This window comes from Antrostomus carolinensis, unplaced genomic scaffold (assembly GCF_000700745.2).
Source record: "Antrostomus carolinensis isolate BGI_N321 unplaced genomic scaffold, ASM70074v2 scaffold20868, whole genome shotgun sequence".
NCBI lineage: Eukaryota > Metazoa > Chordata > Aves > Caprimulgiformes > Caprimulgidae > Antrostomus > Antrostomus carolinensis.
In genome coordinates this window covers 2,771-15,917 of record NW_010332549.1, presented here as the reverse complement: position 1 = coordinate 15,917, position 13,147 = coordinate 2,771, and the positions used below count along the sequence as shown (strand labels likewise).

Sequence of the window (13,147 nt, the reverse complement as noted above, 5' to 3'; positions counted from 1 at the left end):
GCGGCCGTCCAGCCAGTTCCTTATCCACCGAACTGTTTTTAATGTACACACATTTAAAGCTCTAAGTAACATACACATTTCAGAATACAGGAAGCCTACTTACTCTTTTTCCCATGCCAAGGCTTTCATTAGCTTTCTTGAGTCATTGTAGTAGTTGTTGACAGGAAAAGTAATAACAAGAGCTGTAGCATTATTATAGTTATCATCTATAGTGCAGGAAAAAACACAAATCTGTCAGGCATTATGAAATGGACTTTACATTCCAGTATAAACAGGTACAACTAAGTTTAAAATTAGTATTGTCCAAAGCAATCCCATCCCTAGAACTCCATTAAATGCAATCTGTTTAACACAGAGTTCTCAAACACACTACTGAAATAAGAATAGATGCTGATAACCACTCCAGATTGTATTAAAAAGTAATTATTCATTACTTACCATGTTCACAGCACTCCAACATTTAATTTTTGCATGGTTAGACAGCAAGCTACTATATAACCAGTGCTTATGACTTTTCCTCTAATGAGAGACAGGATGTGGTTTCCTAAACACTGTGCCTCTTCCATACTTATATTTTACTAAAAGTAAGTAAAAAATCCTACAGTTTAATTCAGAAGTGCTTGCTTTCAAAGGCTGTTTTGGTACACTTGTTTGACGTATCTATTGAGTTATGCTTAACTGGATAGATTGCTTGAACAAAATTCTAGCTTCAGAATAATTATGGAAGGATTTCCTTTGTGAACACCTTAATCTATTCCTGCTTTGTCAGATCAGTGACAAAGCTTTGTTCTAACTCAAAAGCAAAATACAAAAATGCAGCATGTCAACTTGAGATACTTCATATCTTTATCTCACCTCCAAAAGCTAAAAGATCCTTTAGCAGGCCCAAAGAAGACCGAACCTGTCAACAAGACAAGTATGTTCCAGTAACAGACTACTCTGGAAGTGCCAAATGCAGTCTGCCTCCTCTCTCAGTACTGATCTACTGAAAAGTCATTTAAAATATCCTTACAGAAAGTTTAACAAAACTCTGGTTTCTCTGGAGTGCACTTAAACGTGTGTTGAATGAGAATGCACCTTCAGTGCCAAAGGCAGCACAGAAGTATATACTTTCAAGACTTAAACTGCAATGCTGTTTTGCCACCTACCATCATATCCTCCCAACACCAGCCATGGAAATACAGGTCCACCAAATGTTCCTAAGCAGGGATCGTGAATCAAGCTTGTGTCATTCAGTGATGCTGGAGCCCTAAAGAGATCATCAACAATAACTGTTAGCTTCTGCTTGACAGCTAAGGCACAGCACCACAGGACAAAAGAGTAAGAAGCTATTGTGTTATAGCTGACTATCAAGACAGAAATGAGATAAGACTGCTAGTGATACTTTGCCCTTGTGCTATGTTTGCTTTAAGTTTAAATACAGTTTTAAAGGTGTCTTCCTTATAGCTTTCAAGACAAGGAGTGGCTTCTACTCAACTGAACTATAAACTGAAGTGAAAGCTTAGAAACTGTGTTCTGTATCAGAACTCTGCTTCTCAGAAGTGTTTGTAACATGGTTAACGTAAAACAGAGACAGTGTCTGCACCAAACCAAGCTTAACCTGAAACCTGATTAAAATGCTCTGCTGAAGTACTAAGACAAACAGAAGCAATCTATACTAATCTGCAGTTCCACATAATATTGAGAGTTTAAAAGGGGGTAACAAAAGGTTCAAGGGGGCAGCGAGAACTAGCTAGTTTTGTTTGCCAGCAAGACAAGGACCTAGCTGACTGACAGTTAGAAAAGCATGTAATCGTGCTGCTTACCGGACACAGTACAAGAAGTGAGTGTGGTAGTCAGCATAGACAAAGAACTCATCCCCAATAGTGTGATCTAGAACAGAGTGGCTGTTCTGAAAGTAGTTGAGTACGCTCAGTATAGTGCAGTTGTTGTTGTAGGGAGCAAGAGGAGCCAGACAGATGTCTTTCAGCATTACAGTCTCATTGTCAAAAGAAGCAGTTATGTTAACAATAGCATCCTGCAAATCCAGCACCTTGGGGGAAAAAAAAAAGAAAAAACAAATCAAACCACAGTTTAAGAGCAGCACAAGAAATCTTTTTCCTTGCAAGACAAGACTTAAGTACATGCTATATTCCTGTAAGTTTCCAAAGGCAGTGGCGCACACATCAAAAGAAGCACATGACAATCTCATTCTTTCTGTGTTCATGCTACTTATTGGGACTTAATTTGCAAGTCTACCTCTAACAGAAGGGGTCAAAAGACAAGGCTTTCAGCAAAGAGCTTTTACAGTAAGACAAATATCTAGTGATTGTTTTGATGGACACATGGCATTAGAGATGGAAGCCAACTCCATATGGTTATACCTGTTAGTAATGTTTAGGTCTTTGCTCTTGGGAAGTCCCAGTTACCTGATGGAGAATGTCTTTGGTAAGTGGAGGCCCAAAAGGAACATCTGCTCCCGACGGGTAAGGTGAATAGGTGTCTGGACGGCTGTTTGGTGCTTGAATAATAAGTTGTTCAGTACGAAAGAAAGGCCCAAAGTGTGTGTCAAAGTACTCCTTCTCCTTGCGAGCTTGGCTGCTTGGGGCTGACCAAAGATCCACAGGGTTTGTAGTTGCTTTAATATATACAAAGCCGGAGCAGCACATTGCAATGAAGACCACAGAGAAGAGGATAACAGGACGTGGATTTCTGACACAGAAAGCCCCCCATGATGTGAATGTCATCCTTAGGCCATTCTCAAACCTTTCACCAAGCCTTTCACCACAGGTAGTTTTCCCTGTAAGAGCAAGAAGTCAACAGTAAATAAATGTTCAAGAAGTCAGTTAAGCAGTGTTTTCTTGAAGTCCACTAGGAAAGATGAAATTTTAGTCTAGCTCTGTTTGCAGTAAGCACCCAGAAGCTATGTCTACACTGACAGTTAGGCCCAGGGACCAATCCTGGATTGAGGTTAAGGGGGCAGAAACCAGCTTGTACCTAACATTGCCCCTTCTAATGCAAAATTATCTTGGCAGCAGTAGGCCCAGCAAATAAAGGCAGGAAGCAGGTAAAAGATACATAAGCATTAAGACAAGCTACCTCAGCTACTACACAAGTTACACTACAGTTCTTTCATGGCATGCTTTGAATGGATACATGGATGGGCCAGAACATGATCGAATTGATTTTAGCATCGTGTTGTCTCCTCCACCCAAGGCTACAAAGCATTCCACAACTTCTATTAGCATAGCTAGGCCCATAAACTGTGCAACCAGGGCTCTCAGCATCCAGTAAAACAGGGGTAAGTACTACTCTAAAAGAAGACAGATACTGGCCAAAAGACAGAAATAAAGCCCTATAAGGATGGATTATAGGGCCTAATGAAACTAAAATTCCAGAGCCCACCCACAGAAAGGTGACACACTTAAGCTGAGTTTCTAATAAATCAATTACTGTTATCCAAGACATACCATTGTCACCTTGGGGATTCACAGAAAAGGCTACATTGCTGTCAATTGGTGTGTACTCTGAGACAAAGTGCCGCCTCCTGCAAGACAAAACAAACTATGTTACCCTGCTTCTCAAAAAGGGGTCTGTACAGTAAGAAGAGTCCAATACTAGTATAAATGTGATATTTGACACCTACAGAATTCATAGGCACCATGTTCCCCCTATGCTCATACACTCAAGAACAGCAGTCTCCAGTTTTGTGATCCTTTGGAACAACTTACAGCCATGTTGGCTGCCTTAACATTCCCCAGCTTGGATCAAGCACACATTCTTTATGCATATCTACAAGATCACTAGCAGTAACAGCACAGATAATTTATTTAATCGTAATGACAACATTTGCAAGAGATTTCTACACTGGAAATGTTTCACTTCACTAGCCAAACCGCTTAAGTTACACCTTCCTTAGCCTGAAGAAAGGGAGAAGAGAGGAAAAAGGAAAGTTACTTTCTTCCTGTCCTGAAGACAGCAAATTATAGCACAGAACCCTTATGATAGGTCTATACTTGCTTATACTCATTCCTGAGATAAGTTCAATAGCCTCCTCATGGAAATCAGACCACCAATTATGGTAGGATGTTTTGGGCTATGAACCAGACACCTCAAGCCCCCTTACCGATTCATGTAGTTTACTATGCATCTTGCCCAGTACAATAAGGCTGCTGAGCATATCATAAGTTTGTTGTACCCATGGTCCTTTTCCACACAGATTTAATTATTATACAGCAATTTCAGATTCTTGGTCATAATTGACCAATATTGAAGTTGCACTGAAAAGTACCACCATACTTAAAAGCTATTAGCTAGTGGGAGCCTCTGGAAAATGCTATTAAGAAATATCAATAGGTTTCCACAGCTCTGTATTGCTAGCACACCCACACCAAAGCATTTACAACTACTTGTGCACTTTACTAGCAAGTATCACATAGTGCAGAGAAGCTGGCCTGCTGCCCCTAACTTTACAAAATGCTGTTTCTGGAAGCTCACCTTTTGTTTAGGTTTTGTTTGGGTCTGTTCTCCCCCCCCCCCAAAAAAAAATAGGAGACTAAGGAAGAATATTAATGATTTACTTGTAACAAAACAATCACTGCAAATTATTAGTCTGCGGGAAAACTATGTTATGATTGCATGTTGCTGCCAATACTAGATCTTGCTGTCTTTCACTGATCCTGAATTGAGTTCCTATAACCCCATTATCTTTAAGTCAAACTTTTAGTGCGTCTTTCCCTCAGCCACATCTCCTAACAAAGTTATGGTGTTACACATGCAACAAAGTGTTTAACAGCCAAAAGTAAAGGAGGCTTTAATGAAATACCGCATGTGGTAAACAGGCCTCTTGATCACTGGAATTTTCCAGCTCATTCCAATTACAACTTAAGGAACAAGCGATTTGCTAAAGAGAACAGTATCACATTTTTACTTAGCCTGTGGGTTCTCCAGGATACTAGTTTATCAGTGTACTGACCTAGTCTTAAGCATTGTAAAACCCCACAGCTTCAAGAAAAGTTTGGCATTTGAGTATGAAGGCAGTGCTCTGGTATTTTAATGCACACCATCCAAGAACCGAGAGAGCTGAACTGAGACTTTACTCTTTACCACAAAGGCTTAATGTCAATCAGATGGAGGAGATATATGCATTTCCCCAGATTTTTGCATACTCCCAAGTTCTTGCTTATGAAAGTTGTAGATTTGTGTATTTGAAGCTGTAGCTAGGGATACTACGAGAGTCACACATCAAATCAACTTTTGCACTCACTTTCCACCATATGGTTTTAGGTGCTAGAACACTCCTTGTAAGTATAAGCATCTGCCACAATATGACTTTTGATGGGGTGAAGAAGTAGAGACATAACCATTCTCTCATGGGCAAAGAAAGTTTTCAGGGAAAGGCAAGTGACTTTCAGAGTTGAGCATTTTGAATGCTTTACCTGTAACACCAGACTCCAAAAACTAGTGCAAAAAATATGAGTAGAAATGCCATGTAGGAGATCCACATGATGACATACACAGCATCCAAACCAAACAAAAGCCAAGGAGCAGGCAATGGAGGGGGCTGAGGTTTTGGACCACAAACAATTGAACAGTCTTGACAGCTGCATGGTCCTGTTGAATCATCCACAGACTCATTACAGCCTTTGGTAGCATTGTTCATAGGATTCATTCCATGGACAGGAACATCTATGACAAATCACAAGTTGCAGAGCCAGTTCACTACCAGGTAAGAATTCAGACCTTCACAACAGAAGCTTCCTACTTAAATGAGTTAACCCTTTATACAAAAGCCTCTAGCCTCCATATAGAGTAGCTTTTCCTGGTCTTATAACTGAAGAAGCCACTGCCTTTTCTACAGCAGGTACTGACTATTTACAGTTGTCTACTGACAAAACAACTAGTCACATTTTAGAACACTTCAGTCTGCAAAAGTAATAAGCACATACTTGTATCATCCCAGCAATGATTTGGCATCCCCCTCATCTGTTCAGACTGTGAAGCGTATAACAATTTCCTTAGAAAGAATTCCTGAAGGGTCAGGGTACTGCCTTAGTTTCCCAAGGAAAAGAAGCTATCCAGTTACCCAAGATCAGTACATCCCTTAAGGGATTTTAGGGATCTACACAGCAAGAAGCTGCATACAAAGCAAGCACAAAGTATGACTTCCAAGCAGAAATCAAGAGATAATCAGTTTATCTTACATTGCTTTGAAAGTCTCCAACTACAGACCTTCACTGCTGGGCAGCTGTTTAACAAATCAGTGTACTACCTACAGCACACAACCTTTGACAGAAGGTTCAGAGACAAGGACTATTCGGTTTCTTACCTGAAAAGATAGGAATAATGCTGAAAGGAGTTTGTCCATTGTCTTTACTGAACATGTACTCAATCCAGTTGGTTGCATTACAGTCCTTGACATCCTTCCCACACAGCAGCCCCAGTGCTTTAACGTTACTTGATGGAGCCTCCACATCTTTGCAGGCATTATACATTGCTAGGAAAGTGCATGAAGATAGAACAGTCGTTAAACCAATGTTTTTATTTGAAAAAGCATTCCAAGTATTTCCAATAATTAAAGACTCACCAAGCTTCTTTCAAGAGGAAATATCTTAAGAAAGGGAAATAATGCTTTCAGTTGTATTTACAAGTATTCAAAAGTTGCAATGCTTTGTTACAGGTATCTTATTCTCAGTAGGCCACCTGAATCTGCATTATGCTAGCACCTACTTTACTGTTTGAGAGGGAACAGTACTTAAGCGAAAGCTCCTTTTGGGGGAAGTTATGACAAATATTTAAGGCACTTTTGACCTGTAGGCCATATACAACTTTCAAATATCTCATAACTTGATGGAAGGTTACTGTACACAGTATAAAAAGTCTGAACTAATGTTTCAAGCTTGTTATAAAACCAAAATACAACCCAAATTTGTTTGTTCTTAGAAAAAAAAAAGTCTTTGGATTTGACAGAGGACTAGAACAGTCAATTTTGAGATAAGCAAGTACCTCTTAAGAGAACCATTACAGTGTACAAACTTTACTATCATACTTGGCAGACAGTTTCAGTATCAGGTAGGCTTTGGACATTCAGTACTTGGCAACAACTTTGTTTTTCTGAGTTAAAATCACCAGGGTTATCAGCTAGAGATGTCCAGTCTCAGCCGAGTCTTCGAAAACACTGTTATTAAAGGTATCAGTGTAATGTCTCCTATCCAGGCAGATGTTAGTGCTGCAGCAGTTTCAAGGGGGACCTACTGGTACCTATTTGATGCCTCAAACTTCAGAGGCTAGTCAAAGAGATGGCTCCCCCTTCCAATTCTTCCTGAGAATGCATTGGTCTCGTTACCTTGACAAAAGCCTAGATAAATTAACACAGTGTTTACTCACCATTTGCAAAGCGTTCTCCAATAAAGTACTGCAGCTCTGTAACACTACTTTTGTTCTCTTTTAAAACTGGATCATAATAAGGTATGGTGCTTGTAACATTCAAAAAGTCAGACTGATTTGGACTGCAAGTCAGTTCACAGAAGAGGTTTATCAAGTTGTAAAAACATGATGGACATCTGGGTAAGAAAGTCAATGAACAGCCATCAGATTAAAAGGTAAAGATGCAAGGCACATCTGATTTGACCTACACAGCAAGTGTAAACATTCTCCTCAGAGTCACAGAACAAAATATTTAAATTCTGCAAGTTTTTAATTAGTAATACAACATTAATTGGTGCTTAAAATAGCTTAATACTCATCAGTAACATCAACATCATTCACTAACAAAATTGCCTACCTCAAAAAGGAGATACAAGCAGAATTTGACAGAAAACTGCTGTTAGCAGGAAGACTTCTGTTACAATACTACTCAAACAGTACTTTATGTCACCCTCTTCTGAACGCTTCATTACACATACAGTAGCTTGAGTCAAGCCAAGGAAATGTTTATTCTACCAGCTAACTCAATCCAGACTGCAAGTAGTTGTTTCATCAAATTAAAGCCCCCGGATATGGTCTCTCCAAGAGCTTGCTCCAATAAGCCTTTAAATGAAGTTACCATCTCTTCTACAGTTTACTTGAACAGAAGAGTCTTAATGTGCTTTCTTATTATATTACAAAGCTCTAGTTGCTTTGCCATTCATTAGCATACCTGGAAAGAAACTGCAGAGGCAGCTGCAAGTTGTTTTTCAAAGTCTGAAGTTGATTAACATCACAGCAGGTGCTAACATTGCCAATGAATAAGCCTGGACAGAGTTCCTTAAATAAAAACAGTATTGAGATCAGGAGAAAGGAAGGAAAAGCATTAAGACTTAAGCATTTATGACTTCAGAACTCATTACAGTTATGGGTTCTGCTTCAGCATATTTCTGAAGACAGTAGCTGTTGCTGTGGGAGAAGCATAGAAAAAAAGTAAATCAGTCTAGCCAATGAGATTCTTTAGAGAACAGGGAGAAGAAACCACTTTTTACACAAGGGATCACTTCCTTTTAAAAAGCTCCTTCAGATGATCTTTAGTCACCAGGGTCTATATATAGAATGTTAATGGTATTTGAGAGTCTCTTAGTAAGAGGACAACACATGTTTATCCAAGTTGAAAGTAATTCTGCAGCTTATCCTCTAATATACCTTCCAGATAGTATCAGATTCTGAAGTCTCAGAAGGCAAGCCACTAACCACAAAATCATTGATTACCTGGAAGAGCTATTTCACATTCAGTTTATACAAGAGACAAATGCATTTAATACAACTATAACTGATAGTAACATACAAGAATTGTACATTAAGTCTTCAGAAACAGTACAGTAGTTAGCTCACCTACACTCCTGCCACCAGCCAAATCATTGCTTAACTCTATAGCTATTTCACAATTTAAAGCTTTGTACTATTATCTGCCAGGAGGCAAGTGTGGCAATATCATCCTACGTTGTGCACCAAATACACAAACTCTATTTTGACTGTGGTTTTGTTCACTTTGGCAGCTAAAGCCCAGGTAAGGAAATATGGTCTCACCCTAGGTACAGCTACAGAGACTGAACTTTGTCCAAGTTTGCTCCATTTGAATGAGCATCAGTTACTGCCTTCCTATTTAAGGAAGGGGTCAGGAATGATCATCTGATGGAAAACATGACCTATATCTGAGAAATCAAAGAGAAATCCGTTTACTCTCTTATCAAGTTAGGATGAGAAAGCTTTAGGTCTTAGAGCAGGTCCAACACATCCTAACACAGAACTCTAAAGTGCAGAACTGTTTTTCAGCAGCAGATCTCCAAAAGAAGCTCACCTGCATTAAGTCATAGCCATCCTCTGGTAATGCTATTGGTGGTCCATCGTAAGCACAGTTGTATCTCTTGTCTCCAGAAGCAACTCCACATTCCCCATACCAGACACACAACTGTGGAAGTACCTGATCAGCACGAGATAACTGATTAAGTGCAAGAATTAGTTGCCAAGTTTTTCACCTGTTGTACAGTGTATGTGCTACCATTCCAAAAGTCATTTACAATTCAGATTAGATAACTTCCTGCTAATTTAAACATCAGCATGTACTACATAAAACACCCATTAACAAAAGCATGTGTTTCTGACACAGTGCACATCACCACTGATCTCCAGCTCAGCTCCCCACCCTTCCTTGCCCAGTGTAGAAACAGGAAGTGCACTGTCTTTAGTTAAGACCAAGTATAAGAGTTACTTAAGAAAAACCTAAATCAATGCTTAAAAACCATCTTCAAATATAAGGGGATGTAGAAAACAATTTGTTCATGCAAAACAATGCATAAGACTACTGAGTTAAACTAATTAGTGAGTCACTTTAGAGCACATGAGTCAGCATACATTGAGAGAAGCTTATATGCAATACCTCAGTTCCTCCTGCCACCTTGTAATTCTTGCAAAACTCAGTCACTTACAGTGACTGACTGAGGAAGCAGCAGCACGAAGAGGATTCTGAAATAGAACTTCACAGCTCTGCACTCAACACAAAACACCATATATTGTCACAATCTCTCTATCACCACTTTCAAGCCTAAGCATGCAACATTTAAACAAGCTTGCAGTGCTAAGTAAAAAGAAAAAAGTAATTTAAAAATTGTTTTGTTTTAAGGGACTATTGAAAAATTCAGAAATTGGTTCTTTATTTAGCTTATAAACTAAAGGAAATTGAAAAAGGACAGTGGCACCTAACAAGCCTTGTATTTTTGTTCAGTGGTACTGACACCAAAACATCTGAAATGCTAAACCAAAATATTTATTTTGAGATGTAAAACACTTAATGCAATAACAAGTTATTTACAGCAAAAGCTTCAAGACAGCTCCAAGGTTTTCCTATGCACCTGGGCTGCAAGCAGAAAGCAGACTGCACAAACATTTACTACACTTCTGCCAGCTCTGATCAGAAGTTTGCATAGTACAGTTTGAGAGATAACTGACCTATTTTAATCTCCTGAACAGCCTTGACTTAACATTTGTAGAAACAGCATATGCTTACACTGCAAGGACAGACTGCTATGCTTTGTGCTTGACCATGAATAATACTGTTGACTGGCCAGAGAGGCCCCTGAAAGGCCCTATTCATAATACCCAAGAGCTACCCACAATTACAATGCCTCCACAACGTCCATTTTTGTGCTGAACAACACTGATTTTTTTAAATCACGGACAATAACCATCACCAATTTACCTGACCCTGTTAGATTTGTTTTCCCGAGGCAACACAGCCTGATTCACTGCTACTCACTATAAGCCAGGTCCAAAAGTAAGTTTAAGTACCACTCTGATGAGTTCCATTTGTCTGCTCTAGCATTTCATCTAGCTAAACCTGTAACCAGCTGCTGAGTATCACTATATTCTTACAGACAAAAGCTGGAAAGCACCCACTACAATTGTACTTGTAAACACTGAATATTTAACACCAGCATAAAGCAAAGAGTTAAATTCCCATAGGTTGGAGACGACAGAAACTACACCGTAAATATGTTCATGCATTAAATTAATCTAAGAAGTCAACACTTTGAGGTAAATTTAGAAGTCACTATCTTAATTTCTGCTTCCTCACATCTGCATACCCTAGTTTTAATAGTAAATAATCTGCTAGTGGGGAAAGAAGATTGTTAAGTATTCACATGCACCAGCATCAGAAGTGAATTAATAATCTCTCCAAGAGGAGAGACAGATTCACCACTATTCTTGCAAAAGGGCAAAGAATTTTGACCTGCTTACTACTGCCTGTGAGAACAGAATTAGGTATTTCTTCAATATCAGGCTGGCTTCCATGTTTAGTCTAGGATGGTTTGTGATCATACTTTCTATGAACACTTTCTAAAAAAGGATTTTCTATGCTTCATTAAGTCCTGTTATCTAATACTTCTTAACTTTTAAAACCCACAAAATAATCAGCCTGCTCTTTTCAGACTTAGCTTCTTCCAGACTGGAAAGTGCGGTATAACTGGTAATGCAGTTACAAGTTACAACTTATCAGGTCACTTCTTACATAGGAAAACTTAAAGTATATTTCAGCCACCACATCAGGCTGACCAATAGTTCCATTCTTTGTAAATTGTTATCTGTATTTCCAGGTATCACTTTCTTGGTTATAACTAGAGATACAAAATAAAATACAAGCTGTATTATGTCTGTAAGTTTACCTAAAAGGCTTTGTGCCATCATTTTCAGGCTATAAAAAGAGCAACTTACTTGCACATGACTCTTGATCATGCACCAAAAAGTATTCAGCTGTTTTGGCCTAGTGTTAGCATACACTTGTAATGTGAATAAAGAATTTTGAACAATATTACTGAAGTTCTGCATCAGTAAAACCTACAATGGAAAAGCTAACATGTTTATCACTCAAACTTTCAGCCTGTTCAGAAAAGCTGAACAGATCAGTTACTTTTAACTACTAGAAGAGCTCTTAGACCTAGAACTGCAAGTTTGAATATCCATTTCAGTACTAACACCAAAAAAGCATTTTCAGAGACAATCTAAGATTAGATACTTATACCATGACCTAGTAGAATCTCGCTAATAAAAGTCTGGATTTGTTCCCTGAACCAGAAAGCTTTGGTGATCCTTGATTTACAGCAGCTGAACCAAGTCAGTAAGTCTAAAAAACACCAAATCATTTGAAGTCAGCAACCTAAAGTCACCAACATAACTCTCAACCATTAACAAGTTAATAGCATGCTCATCACTGAGTCAGCCACAAAACATGGGAGAGGGCAGGTCTCCTGGGATTCAGACAGCATACAGGGATACTGCAAGTAACTAAGTAACTACTCCATTACCACTGATAAGATGCAGCTGCAAGTTCTTCCTCCAAAAACCTTCTAGTAAAAGCTAGATTAATTTACAGACTAAGACAAGTACTTTGCTCTTTCCATTCTTTCAGAAGAACATTCCTACACTGGTAAGAAGAGATAGGGATGAGTAAGTGTGGTTGTAAATAAGTCATAGTTAACAAAGCTACTGTTTGCAGAGTCAGACTTCTAAGTCACTTAAGATTTGGGTGAACAGCTACTTTTCTTAAATGGATGAAAGCCCTCCTAGCCCCAAAATTAACAGATAAATGCTGTGTTCAACCCAACTGCCTTCTAAATAAGGCAAGATACTCCATAAGACTAGCAAAGGGTTGTGGGTTGGTGGCTTTTTTTTTTTTTTAAATTGCATTATGAAGTACTTTGTATTTTAAAGTGGGACTTACCTAGGTACTTTACAAAGCAATAGCAACACAACCTTAGATAAAGGCCATTCCCTCCTGCCCCTAGCACAGCTTAGACACCAACTGGCAGTACACTAGCACCAGCATTCAGTACATCCTCAGAGTTCAGAAGAGTGTATTCCTGCTTCCGGTAGACTCACTCTCTTTGAAGATAAATTTCACCTCAGGTCAGAGCTCCAGAAGCCCACAAAGAACTCTCACACCAGCAAGTATGGACATTTCATGGCTACTAGCATTCTACAAAGGTTCTGTTACAGCTTTCTGGTTCCCAGGCATTATCATTTGTTCGTAATAAAACTAGTGTTCCAGCAGATCATAAACACATTTCCTGCAGTCTAAGTTTCTTCAACTGCATGTTGAAACAAATCAATAATCTTCAACACTCCCAGCAACATTAGCCATCACCAACAATGAATATGTAGCTGTTAGGCAGACAAAGAACAACGATCATGTTGTATACAGAAA

General features: G+C 38.9%; 1 protein-coding gene across 1 annotated transcript; it reads right to left on the bottom strand.

The window, feature by feature from the left end:
- Positions 1–99: 99 nt before the first annotated feature.
- LOC104529290 (NPC intracellular cholesterol transporter 1-like) lies at positions 100–11,781 on the bottom strand (the record flags this gene model as incomplete). Its single annotated transcript, XM_010173560.2, has 11 exons — positions 100–206; positions 1,149–1,249; positions 1,806–2,032; positions 2,409–2,779; positions 3,450–3,526; positions 5,418–5,667; positions 6,308–6,475; positions 7,366–7,541; positions 8,117–8,223; positions 9,248–9,370; positions 11,659–11,781. Coding segments are annotated over 11 exons (1,830 nt in total), but the record flags the coding sequence as incomplete, so codon positions are not given.
- Positions 11,782–13,147: the final 1,366 nt, after the last annotated feature.